This window comes from Mytilus californianus, unplaced genomic scaffold (genome assembly GCF_021869535.1).
Source record: "Mytilus californianus isolate M0D057914Y unplaced genomic scaffold, xbMytCali1.0.p SCAF_2, whole genome shotgun sequence".
Lineage (NCBI taxonomy): Eukaryota > Metazoa > Mollusca > Bivalvia > Mytilida > Mytilidae > Mytilus > Mytilus californianus.
Window position 1 is genome coordinate 69,216,908 of NW_026262668.1, and position 25,484 is coordinate 69,242,391.

The window sequence follows — 25,484 nt, forward strand, 5'->3', positions numbered from 1 at the left end:
AGTGTAAAACAATTCAAACAGGAAAACCAACGGTCTTATCTATATTAAAAACGAGAAACACTCATGCACCACATCAACAAACGACAACCACTGAACAATAGGCTCCTGACTTAGGACAGGTGCATACAAATGCCGCTGGTTTAAACGTTTTAACAGGCGCCAACCTTCACCCTAACCTGAAACAGTAGTGTAACATTACAACATGAAAAAATACCTGTATATGACAGTTGTTTTCCATTCGTTTAATGTGTTTGAGCTTTTGATTTTGCCATTTGATAACGGACTTTCCGTTTTGAATTTTCTTTGGAGTTCGGTATTTTGTTATGAGTGCCCTCAGTCCGTTCTGATTCAGTAAGTTTATTGGCGTATTGTTTTTGTTTTTGTTTTTTTTAATTTGAATCAACTTTTATATTAAAAGGACTCTGACGATTTGTATACACTCCAGGTATGTAAAATGTATACACACGGCACACTCGACCTGTTTCAATAAGTGGAGGAAGAGAAATTTCCTATTCGCTTAATTACAACAAAGGCATTATACTATAACAAGATAAGTCCGTACAGAGCCTTTGATTGGCTAAACAAAACACTACGTTGTCATTTTGACTTAGTGTATCAAGTTTATTGAGCTGACATAATATAAAGTTTGCATAATTAAATATCAACAATATTATACTGTCAAGTAAAAAGTAACTGTATGAATCAAAGTGAAATATATTCTGCTTTCGAACAGTTTTTGTTTAAATTGGCCTTCTCCATGCACGATAAAATAAATAGTTTTGGATGTACATGAACTAAGTGCTACATAACCAAAAGTTACCTGACTCTGCTTTACGTACATTTTTGTAGAGTGTTTGTCCTAATACTAATTGCCTACCATCAATAATTTCCACCCATACTTTCTATGAACCCGAAGTTAACACAAAATGTTATGTAGTACATACCTATATGCATCATACCTGTTATATGTAAGAATGAATTTATTATAAGGTTTAAAGCTGATATTTGTTGAAATCATATTCAGTTATCATCTATTTTCAAAAGAAATAAGTAAAAGTAACTTTAAATGGTAAAAATGTTAAGAGTTTATTTACCGCAACCTTCTCACCAACGTATGGTATACTGTTAATTTATTATTTATCATCACCCCAGTAACTAGACCATATATGTAATGCATTCGTCTATCCATTTATGAACCGTTTGGTAATTCCTAACAATATTATTTTGTACATTTACTGAAAAATGCTAGCAAAAGAAATTTAGTAATACAAAGCACTTTCGATCAGCCTTAGGTATTAATTGGGACATACTATATATTAGTATACTAGTCCCAGATATTAATAAGTTGTCAAACTTGAATTGTCAGTTGTTATTTCCTTTCTTGAACATGATCTTATAAGTAGAATGTAACAAATTGAAGATTTCGAACTACGTTTAAGGTGGATACAAACCAAATTTTGAAGAAGAAAAAACGAATGACACAATTCAGGTGTGTGGATTAAAAAAGCAAAAAAAAAAAAAAGTTTAGGAAATAAACTTGTAATTTCCAATCAAAACAGAAATGCGACCATGCAGAAGCTTTTGAAAGATGCATAAATATACTGTCCTTTGGCCAAAGCCTGGAATTAATCAAATTTGACAAGGGTAAGAAATAGTAGATGAAAGGGAAACACTTATGGAAATATTTTTACAGTTAATTATCATTTAGTAAAAATTATTCTTGGTGGTGACCGGAAAGGTTTTTGTAATTATGTTGGCTGAATAGCCCTGTTTGAGCTATCGATGTGACAAGGACTGAAACATCAAAGAGAGGCGTGAGATACCAAAGGGAAATTCAAACTCATTAGTCAAAGACAAACTGACAACGCCGTGACAAAATAAAAAAACGACAAAAAGACGAACAGAAGTATACAAAACACAACACAGAAAACAGGATAACACGAACCCCACCAATAGCCGGGATGACCGTAGGAAGGTAAGCAGATCCTGTTCCATATGTGGCACCCGTCGTGTTATTCATTTAAGTACACATTCGGTTATAATTATCACTCAAATCTTTAGAAAAAAAACCAACTGTAATATGAATACACTAAACGCAGGTGACGCAGGTATATAATTATCTTTAATTGTAACCATTGAGAACTTAGCTATCTCCTTTGCAGAAACTGTACTACAAGTTTTCAATTGTCTACATTTTTCAGTCAATATGTCTTATATGTCTTGTAGTTATTCAAGCTCCTATTGAAATTGTATTGATTGATTAGTTAAAGTTAATTTGACAAAATATTTAAGATAAACATTGATATTTCTTTAGATTGACTAAAGGTTAAATGATCCATAGATATCATTTGAAATAACAATTGAATATTGTAAATCACAGTGCATACATGCTATATGTACTTAGGCAGAAACATTCTTACATCATGTTAAATGTCTCTGATGTAGGTTATATTGTACGTCAATTTTTTTTTTACTATCGTTAGATTTTCGAATGGTTATAATGAATTAAAGTAACCAGAGGGAATAATTTGAAAATTATTTTTTTCTCTCACCGTTTCTTCAAGGGCATGGGTCAGCAAATCGCGATAGGAATGTCAGATTCATAAGACGCCAAAAAGTATTGTATAATCAATTAATTAAAATAAAAACTCGGGCAGTTTACATATATTAGCGCAGTTTTTCAGTTTTCCGGTAACTGGTGTTCTCTAAATATTGTTTCTGAAAAGCCTTTTTCTGATTAACTGACACGTCATAATCCGACCGATCTTCTGTCAAAAAAAATCAGTGATAATCACATCTAAATCAGCTGGCAAAACTAAATTTGCGCATTGCCATTAGCTAGTCAATGATTATGGAAATGTTCCAAATATGTCAAGGATTTTGCGAAAGAATTGCCGAGCAAGGAGGTCGATGGGGTGGAAATGTTCTTGTTAGATTATTACGTCATGAATTGTTAATAATAAGTTTAATCTGCCCGTAAAGACTCGAGCATTTCAGCCATAAATGCAGACTGTTGCATTTGCGAACACAACTTACCATAACTAGAAGGGCCATGAATGTTTGTGTTTGAATAAGATTCACTCGACTTTTCTGAATATTCTGAAATCAGAAGCACAGTGATGTTGAGAATAAGGACTACATACTAAATTCAAAATATAGAGGATTGACCGAAGTTTTCAAAACTTGACTTCATTGAAATAACATTATTTCAAAGTAAAGTATTTATTAATCTATTCTAAATCCCATTGTTTGATTTTACCACGAGTTATTTTTGTCATATAGCTACTAACGTTTCAAGCCTACGTATTCATACATCCCTTGAGGTCTTTTCACTAAAAATCTTACGACTAGAATTGATCATAAGTAAGTTACACTGAAATGTTCTGACTTACGAGTATTTTTACTTGTTACAATTTTTTTTGTGAAATGAGTCGCTTGCTTTCAAATATCTGGGTTTGGGCGTTCCTAATATATCTAAATCTAGAAAAACACTTCGGATGCACCGAATTTATACAGCATTATTTTCATTATCTTCAATCTATGACTTCTATATCTTCTTTTGCAACACTGCAACGTGCATGTAATCTTGAAAGTTGCTGTTAAGTCTCTAGTTGTTTTTTTTAACAGTATTACCATTGCAAAAGTTATTTTCGTCTACGAACCAGTGTCCCCATTTCTTAGCATTCAAAATTTTGATTTGATTACCAATTAACCAGTTATTATTTACGATGATAGGTTGCGAATTATTGCGTTTTGATTCTGATAAATTGTACCATTTGCCATCTGCAAATAGTTCTAATGATAGATATTTTGGTTTAATTCCTCTAAATCTTTTCCTTACTAGACCAGACAGATAAACCTGATCATTATGTTGGTCACTAACTGTCTTGTTTGCTGGCATTGACGAAAGTTTGTTATCAAGATAAAGTAGTCTGTCATCCAGCTTTTTCCATAATTCTGTTGTTCCTTTAGTTGTAAACATATAGATAAAACCACCGGCAACAAGGTCTGGTCGACTAGAAACACAAGACACCAGTATATCGTAGCCTTTTTCTGTAGACAACAGTGGTATTGGGTTATAAAACCATACTGCATCTACTTCAAACAACAGAAGCTCTATATTGTCGAGTAACAGCTTCAAAACAATATGTGACCGGAAATTAAGCAGTCTGATATATCCAGCATGACTGTATTTCTGTTCTCCTTCAAAAGACTTGCTCGATATAGCTACAACTTTCACATCTGGCCAGAGATTCTGAATTTTATTCCTTGTTTCTATATCGGATGTGAGAATCAATACCTAAAATTTAAAGAAATTTTATATTTTAATTTCACAGTAATTTAAACAATAAGTACAGATGTTTTTTTTTTGTTTTCCAATATCCAGCGATTATATCATTGAAGGCTGCATTTTATTATATCAAGAAATCATGTAGTTTTTAGGGAAACTATGGAATTAATTTGCATATTGATGTTTTATTAATATTTTTTTATATCTACAATAGCTATTTTACTAATCTAAATTACTTAAACTTTGACCTATATAAAATATGTAACTAAATCAATTGTTAGAGAACGACTTAACATTATATTACAATATATTGTGTCTCGTCAGTTTAAATGCTCTTACATTTAGATTTTGTTTAAAGGAAACCAATATAACAATTTTCCGTAATCTTCAAAGTATTTATTTGAGCATAAAACATATCAAGCTGTATACTCACTTGTGAATGAATAGCCATGTGTTTTGTATTGCAAAGCCAGCTACATACAAATGGAAAGAAAGCTCCATTAACTAAAGTCACCAATAGAGGCTTGACATTCATACGCTTGGCAATCCCAACGACTTCATCCATTTTTTGGCTTCTTTGCTCCGTATATTCTTTTCTAAAGGATAACTCTATATTTCGATTGACACATAGATTGAATGCGAAGATCAGCAGCAAGATGGACACGTGAAAGATAGAGAAATAAACCAAAACATTGGAAGAAATTTTCCGCATTTTTCTTTTTCATCGTAATTTCTGAAAAAGAAAGAAATATATTTTTCGACTCGTCTCGTCGCCCTATTAAAATCAAGTATATTTGCCTTTTTAAAAAGCTGTAATATATTTTCCTCTCAATTTGTTGCGAAAACTTTACACATTGATGATTAATTGATTGATTGATGTTTACCGCCACTTTCAGCACTATTCATAATTATAAATGAACTGTTTACAAAACTTTGAATTTTTTTCGAAATAGATATAAGAAGATGTGATATGAGTGCCAATTAGACAACTCTCCATCCAAGTCAAAATTTATAAAAGTAAACCATTATAGTTCACAGTACGGTCTTAAACACGGAGCCTTGGCTCACACCGAACAGTAAGCTATAAAGGGCCCCAAAAAATTACTAGTGTAAAACCATTCAAACGGGAAAACCAACGGTCTAATCTATATAAAAAACGAGAAACGAGAAACACTTATGAACCACATCAACAAACGACAACTACTGAACATCAGATTCCTGACTTAGGACAGGTGCAAACAAATGCAGCGGGTTTAAACGTTTTAATGGTACCAAACCTTCACCCTTTTTCTGAAACAATAGTGTAACATCACAACATAGAAAGACACACTATAAAATATCAACTGAAATAGCTTAGCTCAATCAAAGGACATACACTACTTAAGGATTTCATACCCCAGGAATAGATTACCTTAATTTTTTTTGGGCAAAACCGTTTGGAATATTGGGTCCTCGATGCTCTTCAATTTCGTACTTTATTTGTCCTTTTTTACAACTTAATTCGAGCATCCCTGATGAGTCTTTTGTAGACAAAACGCGCGTCTGGCGTACAAAATTTTAAGCCTATTATCTATGATGAGTTTATTATAAATCATGTTTACATTTGTATTTGCGTATTTGCGTATTTCTGGGTACTTAACTTTACACAGTTGTAAAAAATTCAAGAGAAACGAACGAAGGTCTAAGTCTTCTAAATTAAACTTCTTTAAAACAATAATACATACTTTTTCATTCCTTAAGGTAGATAGGGTGTCTTCCACCATCTTGGAATTTGAAATACCAGAAAACAATCGTTCTAGATCTTTAATAAAAGGTGCAAATTTTGAGAGTAGTAGGTAATTCATGTGTAAGAATTTTCATTTCAATATAGAAAATGGCATATTTTATCATATTTATGGTTGTATTTTACAAAAAAACAGAATACTTTTGTTTGATTCTATTTATTCCAACTTTGCCACATAAGGGGAGGCAACTCAAATGTAAGGGCAGATAATTCAGATAAAGTTACTTTTACAATAGAATGTGTTAGGAATTTACTTATTTTATTATGTAGCAAGAAAACGGATCCCGTGACCCCATTTTTTTCTTTTTCTTATCTGAAAGCATACTATTAGAGCTATCTTCTCATATTTTATCTCAAAATTCTATGGTGTAGTTTTCGTTTTATGGCAGAAAATTGGGTTTCCCATGCATAATTATCTATACAAAATCTGTCAATTTTGCACAACCTGTAGCGTGAAAATAAGCCCCGTGACCCATTCTTTTTATAATTTTTTTTTAAAAGCATGATATAAACTACATTTTGGCAAATTATTAAAAAATTCTATGGATTATAATTTAGACACCCCATCTACCTTAAATAAATAAAGTTTATATGTATAAAATCAATACTTACAGTATGCTAATGGCCGACACAAATAAGTGTGTAACAAATAAGAAGATACAATATAAGTATTTTAAATGACTGCAAACACAGCATTGTTTTAAACTCATTAAGTTAATATTAAATGTATTCGAATGTTAGAAGTCATATATATGTATGATGCATAATCATTTTGATGTCTACTTTTTTATTATTTAGTGTTTCATTCAGCCAATTTGCATCGAACCCATTAAGAATTCAATAAGTAACTAAGGCCGAAATTTAGGAATACAAATTCAAAATATAGGATCTATATATATCATAACTTTCACGTGTCAATCTGAAATATCATTAAATAGAAATATAACTACCACTCTATATACTAGTACGTAATTTAGGCCTTCGTCAATTCAATAAACGATTTACGGGATATATACAAATCGTATCGCCAGTGACGATTATGGAGCGGAAACTGCCAACTCCTCTGGGGAACTCTAGTATAGCCGCGGGTTGTGATGAAGTTTCTCCAATATTTAGGTTTCTGCATTCTGTTTTATATATTGTAGATTTTTGTGCTTTCTTTTGTAGTCATGTTATTGGCTTCTGTTTCAAATGATAAAACAGTTTAGTTTTTTTAATGTTTTTGTAAGTTTGTATCTTCTGTCCCGTTTTGATTGATACTTTTGCAGTTTGTTTTTGTGGCCAAAAAGTTTTGCCTTTTATCTTTTTTAATAACGGCTTTGTGTTGTAAACCTTTGTAGCCATGATATTGGTTATTTCTCCATGTTTTTGTTGCCTTTGTATTATTTGTTTCTTCTTCAATAACGGTTTACTTTATGCGTTGTTTTTTTTTTTTGCAGTGGTATCGTCATTTTATTCTTGGTTACTTAATTTTGCATATATGATTCAATTTATCCCCTGACGTTTCGTTTTGCAATTGCATTGATTTAACTAAATAAATCAAAGATCTGCAAACAAACCCAAATTCACTGAAAGACAACAACAATTTAGCTTAGGGCTACCACTAACGATGTTCTAAAGGCAAATCTAAAATGAACAGTATTCATAAAGTGAAGTGACAGATCATGGACATTAAGATGATTAAAAGAAGTCCGAGTCCGATGTTAGAAAAAGGTAACAGAAGAAATTAAGCAAAATGACAATGATCACCATAAATTAACAAAGGACTAATAGCAGTTACTGATATGCCAGCTCCAGACCTCAATTAAACTGATCGAAAGATTATGTCTTCATCATATGAAAATCAAGCACAATTCCTCCAGTTAGGGGTTTAGTATCATTCAGTCATATAAAAATTAGATCCCGTTTCTTAAATCTTTTGGACAAACTGGAATTTCGTTTTTCAGGTGTTCTGCAAAATTTAAAACATTATTGAAATTCAATCACTGTTTAAAGAAAAAGGGACCCATACGTTGATAATTAAAACAAAAACAACAAGCTGCATTGGAAAACCATGAATTAGTTAAGAGTCAGAGGAGGTTTATAAGAAGAGAAGAGACTATTGATATGTTTTAAATTCAGTATATTATTTATTATATAATGTCTTAAAGGTATTCCAAATAAAAACATTGGATAACCCAACAACCGTCCAGTATGCCGGATTAATACAGTCACTGACAGCCAAAGTTAGAAGTGCAATTATGGATATTGACCCATCAAATGACTTAACATTCTTAAGAATCAGGTCTAAAAAGCAAGAAATAATGGTAACCCCAGGTATGTTAATAATAGTGATAATATAGTTATTTTTACAAACTTTGTATTTACTGATTACATTTAAACATAATGGGCATGAATAATATTTATTCACGATTATTTTTATTGTTGATACAATATACACTTGTAAACATTATCACCACACTTATTTGTTAAAATGTATAAAACATTACAACACCAAGACAACCTAGAAAAGACGAAATGCCAAACAAATAATCACATGTATACGATGATGCGTGTTTTCAAAAAGTTTCCGAGAAAGAGAATCGCATAAAATACGGGAATCACTTAAAAAAAGGGGGGAAAATGTGTGTATTCATCTTTTAACGAATTCTAGAAAAATCATATTCTCATATGAATTATACTAGCACGTAACTCACATATTTAATATCTTTCGACTGGAGAACCGTCGTACACAAGCATCGCACAAGTTGGCACTCCGAGGCGGTTGGGGAGCAAGAAGGTGAACTGTGGTTATTTTTATCAATAGTACCGCTTAAGTCGACGCTAGGGGCCGTCTTGACCTTGTTGTAGGGTATGAATGATTCGTTCATTGTTGAAGACCCTACTTCAACTGTCAAGATGAAGAACAGGAGCCCTGTTCATTGATAATTTTCTATGTTTTCTATGTATTGTGTGCGATTTTGTCCCATGTACAATTACTCCATATCCTTTCATTTTCTTTAAATATATTTTGTTTTTTTTTTCTTCTGTAACTTTACATTTTTAATAACATGACAAACCTTAGGGCCTTAACACTGCAGTTCCATTCCTGCTTAATGAAAGTTTCAATCAGGGGTATATAGTGAAAGATCACTTTTATCCGTTCATTTGGCCGCTCGTTCGTTTGCATGCCTGCATCTCCTATGCAAAATATGATTGCATGCATTGGCTACCTGTGAACTACAACCCATGGTTGAAGTGATGTATATCTAGACCAAAGGTCAGATATAAATACAAATGGAAGTGTAGATAAGCACATGCTGTTTGATATTACGCCTTAAAATGTACAATTTGTAGTTCGTAGTATACAATGGTTCTAAACATTTCACATTTCTACAGTTTACTCAAGCATTTCTCCTTCTAAACATAAGACAGATTGGAAGAATTAGTTCAATCTTTTTTAATAAAAGAGTCAACGTTGATACACATGTCCAGTTTAAGCAAGGACATATGCCTAATAAATAAAAAAAGTATAACAAAAATACTGAACTCCAAGGAAAATTGAAAAAGGGGAAGTCCATAAAAACTACCAAAATCGAACTTTGAACTATATCAACAAAACAGAACGAAATAATGGAAAATAACTGTCATATTCCTGACCTGGTACAGACATTTTGAGAAGAAAATTCTTCTAGGTTAACTTGGTTTTATAGATAGCTAAATTTCTCACTTGTATGACAGTTGTGTATTATAATTCCGTTATAATGACAAATTCGATTGAGCAAACCAAACTTACAAACTTTGGTGGATAGTTGTCTCATTGGCAATCATACCTCATTTCCTTAGTTTTATAATAGGTTAGTGTAACAACAATTGGGATCTACCAGCCAAAACTACTCAAACAAGAAGTTCTTATAAACTGCTAATGTGCACCTTTTATTTTGTTTCGTGGTCAGATTTAATTTTTGGGTTACTCTTAGAAAGGGTCAAGAGTATCATATAATAAGTAGTATACATTAAATATTTCCCCATGCCTCTTTTTACTTATTTGAGATTTATATTAATATCTCTGCTATTTGATGCTGATATTAATTTTTGTATTGTGTTTCGCATTCGTCATTGCTTTTAACAAAAATATTCATGTATGATAAAACATGAGGTGTGAATGTACGCCCAGTAGCAAGTTAAATGCATGTTCAGGGTGAGAACTTATAACTATGAGATATGATTATAGACCCTACTTTTTACTAGGCCGACATAGACGGGTACATGTAACAGTTCACCTTATACGGACATATCAGGACCGTAAATTAGAACTTGTTTAATAGGAGGCATTATAATGTGCGGGGGTCTGGGGAACGAACAGACTCCTGATGTTGAGCAGTTTTCCTGGAGATATTTTGACTTGGTTTCAGAAAAAAAACTGTCAAACCTCATAATTGAAACTGCTCTCTACATAACTGATAATTTTATTTATTATACCAAATTCACATTCTGATATAAAGCTTGGTGAAGATATTTTGAGCATTGCTAGTATATTACCATCATGTGTCAAAGTTTTAATTTCGTTCTTACTAACTTGCTGTACTTTTTCGTATCCGGAGAAATGATTTAGCTAGTGTTCGAACTTGGACATGAGTCTTCACAAGGTCACAGTTTTTAGATTTAAGTTCTATGGACAGCAATTTTACCCAAGTAAAAACTGTTTTATATAAAATTTGAATGCATTTGGAACTCATTGAAATACATATGAATATCTAAAAGGTGAAATGTGTATATTTTTAGAGATAATATCAAATAAAACATTTTGAAAAGGATCTATAAAGGTATAGAATGAACGTAAAAAAACATTGATTAAATACATTGTATGCATCTTGAATTTCTCGAAATTCTAGCCACAAAATTCCACGGATTCGTTTTCAAGTTCAGTAAAATTTCAATTACATGCATGTGCAGTCTCTGTATATAAAGTGACAAAAACGTAACTCACGCTGTAATTTTTCACATTTTTTCAAAATGATTTTAAAAGATTGCAAAAACGATCGGGTGACATTTTTTCATATCATTAAATCAAAAATGTTTACAGCGATAACATATAATTTAAAACAAATTATGTTGACGAAACTATGAGAAATCACAATTTTAATCTAATAAAATGCATTTTGTTCGTCGCTTTTTAATTCTAAATTTCTAGGTTCTCTATTTGAGACATACAATAAATACCTCTGGTTCTATTTATAAAGTTTTGAATAGATTGTATCTTTAGAATCTATATGTTAATGATACATGTACTATTTGTTCAATATTCAGACGAAGTTCAACAAGACTTAAATGCATACCAAATTTCGTATAAATCCGAAATATCATCTAATGATGCGTACTTCGCCTTAATAAATTGATGCATCTGGTCGATATAGTATTTTGGTTTGAACTTTATATCATGTATATCGTGAACCTGTCCATACTGTTTCAACAGCCAATTTTGTGTATTATTTGTGATCTCTATCGAGTTTCTGAAAGATTTGATAGGAACTGTTTGTGTCCTGGTTGAATAGGCATTCTCCTTGATCATGCATCAACGTAAATTCAACGGTGGCTTGACATTTATCTTCATAACAGGGTTCCTTATATTTTTACGCTTACGCGACGAATTAATGAACTGGCCATCGTGATTTTACCTAGAATTGCTACAAGAATTCTTAGATTTATGAGTGACTGACAACTGTTGATAAGGACAGGATTATGGCAGTACAACCGACAGGGTACAAAAAAATGTTCTACTTCGCATTTGGAAGTATAGAAAAATACTCATCTTGACACGTTCAGCTTTCAATCTGCATTATGTTTTGTTATACTAAATTTGAAATGCCATGTGACAATTTTTTTTTGTGGATTAACAAGACGAATGCCAAGACAGTTTTTTGAAAGCATGATGAATAAAATTTGTGAATGGGGTTTGACATGCATGTTTAAGAGGTCATGGGGCAAGATGGATGTTCTACGGTTTTAGAACAGGCATACATTGTCAGGATAAGAACGCGCAGGAGGATTTTGAAAATAAATAACTCAGCCTTGATAATAACAAAAATGAATGTTTTGTTCTGTGGTAGTTTGAAAATAAATAACCTGACTTACAATGTATTGAAAATAACTTGGCAGGTCTTTTAAGCCATTTTATAAATGCTATTCTGAAGTATGAGATGGCACCAGATTCTTCCAAAATTCGTCTTTTTATGCCCCCGCCGTAGCGGTGGGGGCATTAAGCTTTACCCTTGTCCGTCTGTACGTACGTACGTCCCAAAATTGGTTTCCGTTCTCTAACTTGAGTTTGCCTCAACCAAATGTTATGAAACTTATACACAATGCTTATTACCACAAAACACAGATCAAGTATGAATTTTGGTGGTGTCACTTTTACTGTTCTAGAGTTATGCCCCTTTATAAATCGACTACAATCAATGCTTTATACAATGCAATGTTTAATTTTGACTTCCACTGATAAAACACAGATCAAGTTGAATTTGGGTAGTGTCACTTTAACCATTATTGAGTTATGCCCCTTTATAAATCGAAAGATTGCAAAATTTTTAGTTTCCATTCTGTAACTCAAGTTTGCCCCAACCAAACATTATGAAACCTATACACAATATTCATTACCACAAAACTAAGATCAAGTACAAATTTTTTGTTTCCGTTTTCTAACTTTAGTTTGCCTCAACCAAATGTTATGAAACTTATACACAATGCTTATTACTACATAATACATATTAAGTACGAAATTTGGTGAGGACACTTTTACCATTCTTAAGTTATGTCCCTTTATAAACATAAACATTGCTGAATTTTTAGTTTCAGTTCTCTAACTTTAGTTTGTCTCAACCAAATGTTATAAAACTTAATATACACAACCGTTCTAGAGTTATGCGTGTTTATAAATAGAAAAATTGCTGAATTTTTAATTTCTGTTCTCTACTTAAGTTAGCCTCAACCAAATATTATGAGACTTACACACAATGCTTATTACCACAAAACTCAGATCAAATTCAAATTTGGGTAGCGTCACTTTTTCTCGTTCTTCATTTCATATTTTTTTCGGGAAAAACTTCCCAAATCTTTTAATAATATAAATATTAATGTATTTGAAATGTTTGAAAATGGGTTTCATTTCACTTGAGGTATATTGTCTAGTGAACATTTACCTCACTTTTATTACAGGGCCGTAACTACATTCAGGCAAATGCCTCATGTTGGAAATTTCAAAACAAAAGCTTGTCTTCATATCAAATTGTTTTCACGGCAAGTGTCTTGCAAGAAGCAAGTTCTGTTCACCCTCTGACGTAGCCCCTGTTTTTTTTAGATCAAATGTTTCTCATTTATTTTTATTTTTCAGTGTTGATTGTCTACAATGTTTGTCGTTTTGTGTTTTATCTGTTCCCGGGTTTGTCTTTTGTTCATTGATTGCCCTTCTTTATGACTATTCTCTTAGTCACGGTTGCATTCTATTTGTAATTTAGTAATTATGTTTTAAACTTGAGTTTTATTATATTTAAGGACCTTTTGTCTATTACAAACTACTTTAAATTGTATCCCAGTTAGGAACTACATCAAGTTGTAATTGAAATGTGTTATAAAAACTGACTTGACATAGTTATATCAATGATAATCAGCCCCCTCTTAACTTAATTTGAAAAAAACAAAACATAATTGACAGGCATAAATTTTAAAGGTTTTTCTGCAAACTGAAACATGTTTTGCTTTGTCCTACATATTGGTCTTTTGATGTTGTCCCTAAAATCTAAAAGTCTTACACTGAATCTATATATTTTGCTTTGAGACCAGAATATTGTCAAAAAATTAAAACAGAACTTGCGTTTCATATTAAGAAAGCCGGGTCTGGGAAACGCGCATAATGCATGATTTTGCGCCATTTTTTCTATAGCTTCTTGGGGCCTTCAGCGAACCCCAGACTCTTCGCTGATTTTTTTTCGCCTCGCTCCGCTCGGCGAAATGTTTGACAACTTTTAAAAGAGGCCAGTTACAGCCCAGCTTTAATACGTTGTACGTATGCAATATATGCAGTTTGCAATTCCGAAGATTAACCGTCCAGAGGATGATGATTAATTCTGATTGACTTAATTGACTTTGTTATTTATTTAAGAATTTAAAAATAGTAAGTTTTCAAATATTATAAATATGATTGTGAAAATTGATAATCAGTCCCTTGTTTTAATGAAAATGAACAAAATCATGCTTCAACAGTGCAGAAAATAAATAATCTGTCCTTTTGGTCCACAAAAATAAATAACCCATCCAAAACCAATCCTCCTCCCCCCACCCAGAATATCAAATGGTCGTCCCCTTAATGGAAAACAATAAGAAAAAATAAGAAATCAAACAACCAAGATTTTTTATTCGCAAAAAAGATCTTTCCAGTTTTATTGTTTTTTGTGTTGTATACTCGGTTAATAACCAAATCTTTTCATTATTTACATACGGTTTTTCATAATCACATGATTTTCAACATGTTGCCAACCAATGTCAGGACGCTAATTCAAATGCTAGCTGTTTTCTTTGGGATTTCGCTTTGTCAAGCAGTAGACAAAGTTGATTCACGCCCAAATATCATTTTCGTCTTGGCTGACGACTATGGCTTCAACGATGTTGGTTATCATGGGTCAGAAATCAAAACACCAAATCTTGATAAACTGGCCAGTGAGGGTGTAAAGTTAGAAAATTATTACGTGCAACCAATATGTACACCCACCAGATCCCAGCTTCTGTCTGGAAGGTATCAGGTAAGAATTTTAGAGCCCAAAGTACCTTGTGGATGTACATTAGTCTTTATATTAAATGCACAATTTTCATAGCTAGAACTAACAGGTTGGGGATTACAATGTATCTCTCAAACGGGTCATAATAATCATTTGGGTTATTATAGCTCAAATGGGATATAAATGTGGATTATTTTTCAGTGAATTAGGCAAAAATATTGAAAATTGCATTTGTTTAGGTCCAATAGGAATCCGGGTCCTTTCGCCCTGATTCACTTTCGCCCTAGTACCTGTTTGCCCAAATACCTGTTTGCCCCGGGTCCTTTCACCCTGATACGCAGGTACATTGATCTTACAAATTAGACTTCTGGAGTTGCACATGTCATAAGTACCATGTTTGTAATACTGATGGTATGGAACTTGTTGTTAGTCCTGTCTGATAGCTATATATATAGTTGCATGTTTGTTATAGATGTAAAAGCATTTATTATTGTGATTGTTAAACAAACCTAAACAATGGACACCTTACAGTGTATGTGAGATTAATTATTGGGATATCAGGAATTAGGCTGTGTACGAAAAAGGCTTTCAAAATTTAAATTGTCAGATTTTATTTTTGCAAAACCTCGTCGCAATATTGGCAAGAATAAAAACATAGCAAAAGTTTCTGAATTTACAGAATTCATTTTCTGCAAGCATCACTCTTAAAAATGTCTATAAACCCTCATTAGTGATCTTACAAAGGTCGAGATTTGGCTGAACAGAAAGTAACCTTGTTTTAAATGCATCAACGCCTTTTTAAAATAACTGTAGCTGTCCCATAAAGGGATACTTGTGTCATCTATGCAAATATGAATTTTTAAATTGTATACATCACATGTGACATATGAATAGATATGACTGTATCTATAGATTATACAGTATGGGAGAAACTCTGAATGCCTCAGCTGTGACCACAACATTTATTTATGCTTCATTGTGTTTATTTTCTACATTTTTTATGTACACTTGTAAATATAAGAATCTCCCAATTAGAGTAAATATGTTTTAATTTTCTATAATAACTAATAATTCTCTAATAATTTGTTTAACTTAATAGAAATGTTTTAAAAAAAGTTCATTATGTTATGCCATATTGTACATTGTTGTATAAGTATTATTGTATGTGGTGAACTTAGGTACATGTATTTTGCAGTAGCTTAATAAGGTATTTTCAATGGTATTGTGATAATACCAAGGATTTGTATCTAAATCTTTTAGTATACTGAAAAAAAATATCAATATTTTCACTGTACACAAAAATGTACCTACACAAATGGAAAATAAATATCAGTATACATGTATCTGAAAAATACAATTAGGGGCATTTGATAGCTTGCTATGGGGTATAGGTTTACTTATTGTTGAAGGCTGTACGGCGACATATAGTTGCTAACATCTATGTCATTTGGTCTCTGGTGTTTAGTTGTCTCATTGGCAAATCATACGTCTGCATCTCCGTATTTTATATTCATTTTAAAATACATTTACCGGTTATAATAATATGAAACAGTGAAAATGAATACACATGCATGCATGAACATTATGTGACCAATAAAACTGTGAAAGTTTAATACCAGGAAATTAATAAATTTTTCCCCTCAGATTCATACTGGATTGCAGCATGGAATTATATGGCCACTACAACCAAACGGTTTACCTTTAGACAGTCCAACCATAGCTGATAAAATGAAACAAGCTGGTTACTCTACTCATGCAGTTGGAAAATGGCATGTTGGATTTTATAAGAAGGAATATTTGCCTACAAGCAGAGGGTTTGACTCATATTATGGTGAGATTTGACTACAAGGTTTTAGTTCATATCTGCTTAGCCATATATAAATGAGAAGTTTGAATGGGTTTTTATACGACCGCAAAAAAATTTTGTGGTCGTATATTGGTATGACGTTGGCGTCGTCGTCGTCGTTGTCGTTGTCGTCGTCGTCGTCGTCCGGCGTCGTCGTCCGGCGTCGTCGTCCGAATACATATTGGTTTTCGCACTCTAACTTTAGTTTAAGTGAATGGATCTTTTTGAAATTTGACCATAAGGTTAAATACCACAAAAGGAAGGTTGGGATTGATTTTGGGGGTTATGGTACCAACAGTTAAGGAATTAGGGGCCAAAAATGGGCCAAAAATGAGCATTTTCTAGTTTCCAGACAATAACTGTGGAACGGTGTATGGATCTCTCTGAAATTATACTACAAGTTTCCATACCACAAAGGGATGGTTAGGATTTGCTTTGGGGGGTTATGGCTCAAACCGTTTAGGAATTAGGGGCAAAAAAGGGGGAAAAACAAGGTTGTCCTGGTTAATGGACAAATACTTTAGTACAAAACATAATTTAAAGCAGTGTAAGGGAGATAAATCAAATACATCATTGAAATTATCTCCCTTACACTGCTTTTAAATTATGTATAAAGTAATGGTTAATGAACAATAAAGATAATCTAAAACAGTGTAAGGGAGGTAATCAAAATACAACGTTTTGGTTACTTCCCTTACATTGCTTTTAAATTATGTTTAAAGAAATGCATATTTATAAAGGAAGACCAGTAAAAATATCTGCAAATGTTTTCATCTTTTTTTTTTACAAAAAAATCCATATGAAAGATTTGACACTATATTCTTATTAATTCTATTATAAAATAGATTAAGTTAGCACTATGGTAAATTTAAATGGGTAATTATGGTTTACAACTCCATTGGAAATTTGAATTGAGATTATGACCATATCTTGAGGGAAAGAATTTTTTGGGGGGAAAAAGGGGGGGGGGGGGGGATAAAAAGAAATTGTGGGGGGCCAATTTTTTCTCATTTCAGATTTCAGAAATTAAAAAGAATTATTCTTCAAATATTATTTTTTTTTCAAATTTCAAATATTGAAAAATTTCAAGAAGTAATCTTTAATTGCACAGTATGGCGCATTAGATTTGTAAAATCTTTGATCACATTTATTTATTTGTTATGCCGAATCTAACAGTGTATTTAGATTTTTAATTTTGGGTCCAGTTTTCAAATTGGTCTACATTAATGTCCAAAGGGTCCAAAATTAAACTTTGTTTGATTTTAGCAAAAATTGAATATATGAGGTTCTTTGATATGCTGAATCTAAACATGTATTTAGATTTTTGATTTTTGGCCCAGTTTTCAAGTTGGTCCAAATTGGGGTCCAAAATTAAACTTTGTTTGATTTCAACAAAAATTAAATATATGGGGTTCTTTGATATGCTGAATCTAACCATGTATTTAGATTTTTTATTTGTGGACCCCGTCATCTAATTGGTTCATATTGAGGTCAAAAGGGTCCAAAATTAAACTTTGTTTGATTTCATCTAAAATTGAATTATTGGGGTTCTTTGATATTCCAAATCTAACCGTGTATTTAGGTTTTTAATTTTGGGTCCTGTTTTTTCAATTGGTCTACATTGAGGTCCAAAGGGTCCAAATTAAACTTAGTTTGATTTTAACAAAAATTGAATTCTTGGGGTTCTTTGATTTGCTGAATCTAAACATGTGTTTAGATTTTTGATTATGGGCCCAGTTTTCAAGTTGGTCCAAGATAGGGTCCAGTATTTAAACTTTGTTTGATTTCAACAAAAATTGAATATATGGGGTTCTTTGATATGCTGAATCTAAACATGTATTTAGATTTTTGATTATGGGCCCAGTTTTCAAGTTGGTCCAAATTGGGGTCCAAAATTAAACTTTGTTTGATTTCAACAAAAATTGAATATATGAGGTTCTTTGATATGCTGAATCTAACCATGTATTTAGATTTTTTATTTGTAGGCCCCGCTATCAAATTGGTTCATATTGAGGTCAAAAGGGTCCAAAATTAAACTTTGTTTGATTTCAACGAAAATTGAATTATTGGGGTTCTTTGATATGCCAAATCTAACCGTGTTTTTAGATTTTTAATTTGGGTCCCGTTTTTTAAATTGGTCTTCATTGAGGTCCAAAGGGTCCAAAATTAAACTTAGTTTGATTTTAACAAAAAATGAATTCTTGGGGTTCTTTGATATGCTGAATCTAAACATGTGTTTAGATTTTTGATTATGGGCCCAGTTTTCAAGTTGGTCCAAGTTGGGGTCCAAAATTATGCTTTTTTTGATTTCAACAAAAATTGAATATATGGGGTTCTTTGATATGCTGAATCTAACCATGAATTTAGATTTTTTATTTGTGGGCCCCGCTATCAAATTGGTTCATATTGAGGTCAAAAGGGTCCAAAATTAAACTTTGTTTGATTTCATCAAAAATTGAATTATTGGGGTTCTTTGATATTCCAAATCTAACCGTGTATTTAGATTTTTAATTTTAAGTCCCGTTTTTTAAATTGGTCTACATTAAGGTCCAAAGGGTCCAAAATTAAAGTTAGTTTGATTTTAGCAAAAATTGAATTCTTGGGGTTCTTTGATATGCTGAATCTAAACATGTGTTTAGATTTTTGATTATGGGCCCAGTTTTCAAGTTTGTCCAAGTTGGGGTCCAAAATTAAACTTTGTTTGATTTTAACAAAAATTGAATATATGGGGTTCTTTGATATGCTGAATCTAACCATGTATTTTGATTTTGGACATTGGACCATAATAGGTAAATTAAAAAAATTCAAGTTCTTAGACCACATTCTTTCTGTGTCAGAAACCTATGCTGTGTCAAATATTTAATAACAATCCAAATTCAGAGCTGTATCAAGCTTGAATGTTGTGTCCATACTTGCCCCAACTGTTCAGGGTTCGACCTCTGCGGTCGTATCAAGCTGCGCTCCAGCGAAGCATTTTATTGTATATCAGTACTTCAAAAGATTTAGAATTCTTTACTTTTTCAGGATTTGAAATAAAGGATGATGTAATTATTTTTTATTTGACAGTTAAAAAGAATTTTATATATATGTGAATCCCACAAGAAGATCAATTAATTATAAAAGGTTTACATTAAAGGCATTAAGATTCATCAATTTATTTATGATAAAGACTAAGTTTACTCTAGACATACATTTGTACAAAAAAATTATTAAAAATGTTCTTTTAAACTGAACTCACCAGCAAGAAAATGTCTTTATAAATGTAAAACAAAAAGGTTTTTGATTTAGTGATAAAATCATGTCTGTTTGACATTTGACCATGATTATCATCAATCTTTTGTGAAACATTATCCCCATTTGATTTTGCATTTATATTGTGCTCATAAGTTTTTAAGGTGCATGTACATGAGGTTGAGAGGAAGGAAGTTCACCCTATGTGTATTATAGGGCAACTGAACAGCAGATGAATCTTTTTCTGAAATCATTGCCTTTTTCATTTCCTTGTACATATAACAAAAATATTTTATCTTAATTAAGATCTTGTACAGAACAGAAAAACTAGATCTGTTTTGCATTTAGATTGAATTTAAAACTAGTGGTTCCCTGGAACCTGAATTGCTCACCTTGAATTGATTTTTTTTGTCAAAACACCAAAAGTAGATTTTTCGTAAAAAAACTTAAGTTATAGCATATGAAGCATATCTGGCAAGTAAAAAATAGTTTTAATCTTTTCAATTGTTCTCCAGAAGAAGATCTTTAAAAATCTTACCACTTGTCCCCTTTTTTAGCCCCTTGATATCATACTGGACTTTTCATCAGGACAAATAAAATACTTGGTAAGTACCTTATAAGGAATGTTTCTGCATGGTTTGTTTTCATTTAAATTCACCTTTTCATGAAAAGAAAAGCAAAATATAATTTCCCATATGGTTTTAATGTAAACCTTTACATAAGTTAGGAGGCCATTTTGAATTAAAGATTGGCATCAAATTAACAACACTTATTACGGACCTATTCAGAGGAGCATTTCCAGCAAGTTGGGTTTCAGTTATAAGGTAAACAGCAATGAAAAAAGCAACCTCACAACACATGTGTACCAAATACAGTTATTTAGAGGTACATTGTACATGGACATTACACCTCTTTGCCAGTTGGAAAATGTTAAGATCTATTCAAAATTATTTATTGCAGAAAGTCAGGAACAATTATTGATCATTTTAAAGAAAGAAAATCCAAGATCTGGATAAAGTCCTAAGTCTGTAAATGAAGAAAAAAATGACCTTGACATTAAATTATTCAACTTCTTGTTTAATGTCCCTGGGTTGCTGTCTCATTTACATATCACCCACATCTTTCTAATTTCATATGCAATGAAAGTAATTTTGTTCTAATCTTTTTCAGGCTATCTTACTGGTTCAGAAGAATATTTTAAGCACTCAAGATGTTATGGCGGATATTGTGGAATGGATCTCCGTGATAACACAAAACCTGCAAGTGCCGATGGGAAATACTCAACACACTTATTCAGTGAGAAAGTCACAGATATAGTGAACAATCATAATTCTGATCAGGTCAGAGAAGTATAATTAGGCAGAGGAAATTCTTTTTATATGTTTTAAAATGCTTTATCAAATTGAAAAAAAATACAATCAGAAAGGAGATTTTTTAACAGAGTTCCATAACTTTAACGGAAAGATTTCAAATAGAACTGACCTAATAATACTTAGTTGTCATTTTGTAAGAGAAGAAATATATTTTTTACCCTTGCAATGCTTTTACAGCACATGTAAAGCAATATAGAAATACAAGACTAAAATTTGCAAGTTAATGATATCTTAGAAAGATTGTGATAATGTTAGAATAAAAAAAAAATCATAAATACCTGCATTCATTGTAAAAAAAAAATACGGAAATTCAAATGCCTCTTACTCTAGGTAAAAATATTATCTATATTTAAACTTAATTCTATAACATATTCCAGCCATTGTTTATTTACCTTCCATTCCAAGCAGTACATTCTCCATTACAAGTACCAGATGAGTATGTCATTCCCTACAATAATATTAAGGACAGGAACAGGAGATTATATGCAGGTAATTCAACTTAAATTACATTTTTTTAGCTCACCTGGCCCAAAGGGCCAAGTGAGCTTTTCTCATCACTTGGCGTCCGTCGTCCGTCGTCGTCGTTAACTTTTTACATTTTGAACTTCTTCTAGAGAACCATTGAATGGAATGAAACCAAACATGGCATGAATGTTCCTTATGAGGTGCTGACCAAGTGTTGTTACTTTGTAGCCGATCCATCATCCAAGATGGCCGCCAGCAGGGGACTTAGTTTAACATAGGACCCTATGGGAAATACAAACAAATGTCTTCGTTTAGAGAACCAGTGAATGGAATGAAACCAAACATGGCATGAATGTTCCTTATGAGGTGCTTACCAAGTGTTGTTACTTTGCAGCCGATCCATCATCCAAGATGGCCGCCAGTGGGTGACTTTGTTTAACATAGGACCCTATGGGAAATACAAACAAATGTCTTCGTTTAGAGAACCAGTGAATGGAATCAAACCAAATATGGCATGAATGTTCCTTATGAGGTGCTTACCAAGTGTTGTTACTTTGCAGCCATTCCATCATCCAAGATGGCCGCCAGTGGGTGACTTAGTTTAACATAGGACCCTATGGGAAATACATACAAATGTCTTCTTTTAGAGAACCACTAAATGGAATGAAACCAAACATGGCATGAATGTTCCTTATGAGGTGTTGATCAAGTGTTGTTACTTTGCAGTCAATCCATCATCCAAATTGGCCGCCAGCGGGGGACTAAGTTTAACATAGGACCCTATGGGAAATACATACAAATGTCTTCATTTAGAGAACCACTGAATGGAATGGAACCAAACATGGCATGAACGTTCCTTATGAGGTGTTGACCAAGTGTTGTTTATTTGCAGCCAATCCATCATCCAAGATGGCCGCTAGCGGGGGACTTAGTTTAACATAGGACCTTATGGGAAATACATACAAATGTCTTCTTTTAGAGAACCACTGAATTGAATGAAACCAAACATGGCATGAATGTTCCTTATGAGGTGCTGACCAAGTGTTGCTACTTTGTTGACGATTTACTGTTCAAGATGGCCACCAGGATATTTTATTAAATAACGGGACCAATATTAAACCAAATTTGGCCTCAATCATTATTTGGGTATCTGTTATGATTTTTATCTATCTTTACATGATTTCTAAAACCAAAGTAGAGTCAGGTGAGCGACACAGGCTCTTGAGAGCCTCTAGTTTAATATAAATTTTTGTCAAGAAAAAATATCTTTATTGTTCCCGATTTAGAGTATAATACATTTGGCTTTTGTTATTATAAACATTTGTAGTCATCTCAAAGGTCAAGGTCAAAACTTAGTCAAAGTTATACAATGTGAAGGTATGTAAGTTATCATTACCTTGTCAACCTAAAAATAGATTGAATCGACTTAGGAACACAAAAAGCCAATGTTAAATTCCAGCCAATATTTTTAATTTGTTGGTAAAAGTTCAAAATATTGAAAAAGTAAGATGAGTGCTTGTCAGCACAATGTCATAATAGGAATAGATTATGTTAAGAATGATACTGAAAGTGATGCTCATTGTGGTCTGGTATCAAAGTAAAAAAAAACACCTTTACTACATTGCAAGTGTAAAACAGCTGTTTTAGATAAATGTTTCTATATGAGGGGTTCCTGTGTTGTGGTGAACTTCCTGATAAATTAATTACAATAGCATTGAACATGAGCATCGTATAAACTCATAGTCAGAAATCCTGCTACACAATGAAGTCATATTCATTCGAGTGTGACTGACCATATGATTTCTATTTTTTAAAGCTAGCATTTAAGCAATTGACGTTTTATCATGGAATGATAGGGGCTGTTATCTTTTTTTTGGAATTCATTAATTGAATACACCAGTACTTGGGAATATTATTTAATTAACTTATCATGATTTTATAAAACTATTTATATTTGCTTTTTTAAATAATCAAATCTCAAAATCTAATAGTTGATCGAATTGACAAAATGATTTGAGATCTTATGAATTTTGAAATATAAGTATTAGATATAATGTAAATCTATCAATTGGGACAGACACTTTATACTTTGACTTGAGATATTAGGAATTTTGAGATAAAAGAGAGAACAAGAGTCAATAATATATATACATACTTTTGAAAATATCACTTTTCAAACAAAAGAGGTCAACCAAAATTGGGACACCCAAAGTAGAAATAGAGAGAGAGATTTTGGATGCACCAGCTACATATTCTTGAACCTAGTGGACTGAATGAGAGAGATGAAAAACAGTTTTATCAAAAACCAAAGGAATAAATCTTGAACTTCATACTATTTAACTAACACAATTATTTGTTTTGATTTAATAATCGCTATGTACAATAAGCTGCAAAATAAAATTGAGAATGGAAATGGGGAATGTGTCAAAGAGACAACAACCCGACCACAGAACAGACAACAGCAGAAGGCCACCAACAGGTCTTCAATGCAGCAAGAAATTCCCGCACCCAGAGGTGTCCTTCAGCTGGCCCCTAAACAAATATATATACTAGTTCAGTGATAATGAACGCCATACTAAACTCCAAATTGTACACAAGAAACTAAAATTAAAAATAATACAAGACTAACAAAGGCTAGAGGCTCCTGACTTGGGACAGGCGCAAAAATGCGGCGGGGTTAAACATGTTTATGAGATCTCAACCCTCCCCCTAATACCTCTAGCCAATGTAGAAAAGTAAACGCATAACAATACGCACATTAAAATTCAGTTCAAGAGAAGTCCGAGTCTGATGTCAGAAGATGTAACCAAAGAAAATAAACAAAATGACAATAATACATAAATAACAACAGACTACTAGCAGTTAACTGACATGCCAGCTCCAGACTTCAATTAAACTGATTGAAAGATTATGTCTTCATCATATGAATATCAGGCACAATCCTTCCCGTTAGGGGTTTAGTATCATACCATCATAACATATATGAGAAGAACATAACCCGTGTCATGCCAACAACTGGTTTTTAAATAAATGTGTTTAGTGCTGATGCAAAGACCCTAAAAGTGAATCAATATTAACGCCAAAATATGCAATCTTTAATGACCTGACAACAGTATCGTAACTATATCCCTTCTTAATAAGTCTATTTAAAGGTTTTGTTAGTTTCAGAGGTGAATACTGACATTTTTGTGCTTATATATTTCCATAAAAAATTGGATGTGAAATACCTGAACGTATAAGAAGTCTGCATGTTGAGCTATATTTACGAATGATGTCCTTATACCGATGATAAAATTTAGTAAATGTTTTGACTAGTTTGTGATATCGAAAACCCTGGTGTAATAATTTTTCAGTAATACATAAATTTCTCTCGTTAAAATCTAAAACATTGTTACATACACGAGCGAATCGTACAAGTTGAGATATATAAACACCGTAAGATGGTGACAAGGGAACGTCACCATCTGAAAATGGATAAATAACGATAGGAAATGAAAAATCATCTCTTTTATCATATATTTTAGTATTAAGCTTTCCGTTAATGATGTAGATATCAAGATCGAGGAAAGGGCAGTGGTCATTGTTAGTATTAGCTTTATTTAAAGTAAGTTCAACAGGATAAATTTCTTTAGTATACATACTGAAGTCGTCATTATTGAGAGCCAAAATATCATCCAAATATCTAAAATATATTTAAAGGACATGTACGATAAGCTGCAAAAATTTCTTAACAGCATCCGATTTT

At 32.4% G+C, this 25,484-nt stretch overlaps 3 protein-coding genes across 6 annotated transcripts in view; 1 reads left to right on the top strand and 2 right to left on the bottom strand.

Annotated features, from left to right (window-relative positions):
* The window catches only part of LOC127728151 (40S ribosomal protein S18), an 821,762-nt gene that overhangs the window by 89,198 nt on the left and 707,080 nt on the right, over nt 1–25,484 (bottom strand). The window lies entirely within an intron of this gene.
* On the bottom strand, nt 562–6,800 carry LOC127728119 (uncharacterized). 2 transcript variants are annotated; one of them, XM_052235356.1, is made up of 4 exons: nt 6,687–6,774; nt 6,016–6,092; nt 4,725–5,024; nt 562–4,300 (listed from the first exon to the last, which is right to left on the bottom strand). In XM_052235356.1, exons 3-4 carry the CDS (start codon nt 5,001–5,003, stop codon nt 3,608–3,610), a joined length of 972 nt encoding a protein of 323 aa, XP_052091316.1. In that variant the 5' UTR covers nt 5,004–5,024; nt 6,016–6,092; nt 6,687–6,774; the 3' UTR covers nt 562–3,607. The 2 variants fall into 2 exon arrangements, with proteins under 2 accessions (XP_052091316.1, XP_052091318.1); XM_052235358.1 differs by lacking the exon at nt 6,016–6,092 and having other exon boundaries at nt 6,687–6,800.
* LOC127728086 (arylsulfatase J-like) overlaps nt 14,561–25,484 on the top strand; it is a 28,335-nt gene continuing 17,411 nt past the window's right edge. For both annotated transcript variants that reach the window (XM_052235302.1, XM_052235301.1), the window contains exons 1-4: nt 14,561–14,848; nt 16,469–16,655; nt 21,072–21,241; nt 21,652–21,763. In XM_052235302.1, coding sequence (XP_052091262.1) covers nt 14,564–14,848; nt 16,469–16,655; nt 21,072–21,241; nt 21,652–21,763 — 754 coding nt within the window. In that variant the 5' untranslated portion in view covers nt 14,561–14,563. The remainder of the gene's footprint in view (nt 14,849–16,468; nt 16,656–21,071; nt 21,242–21,651; nt 21,764–25,484) is intronic.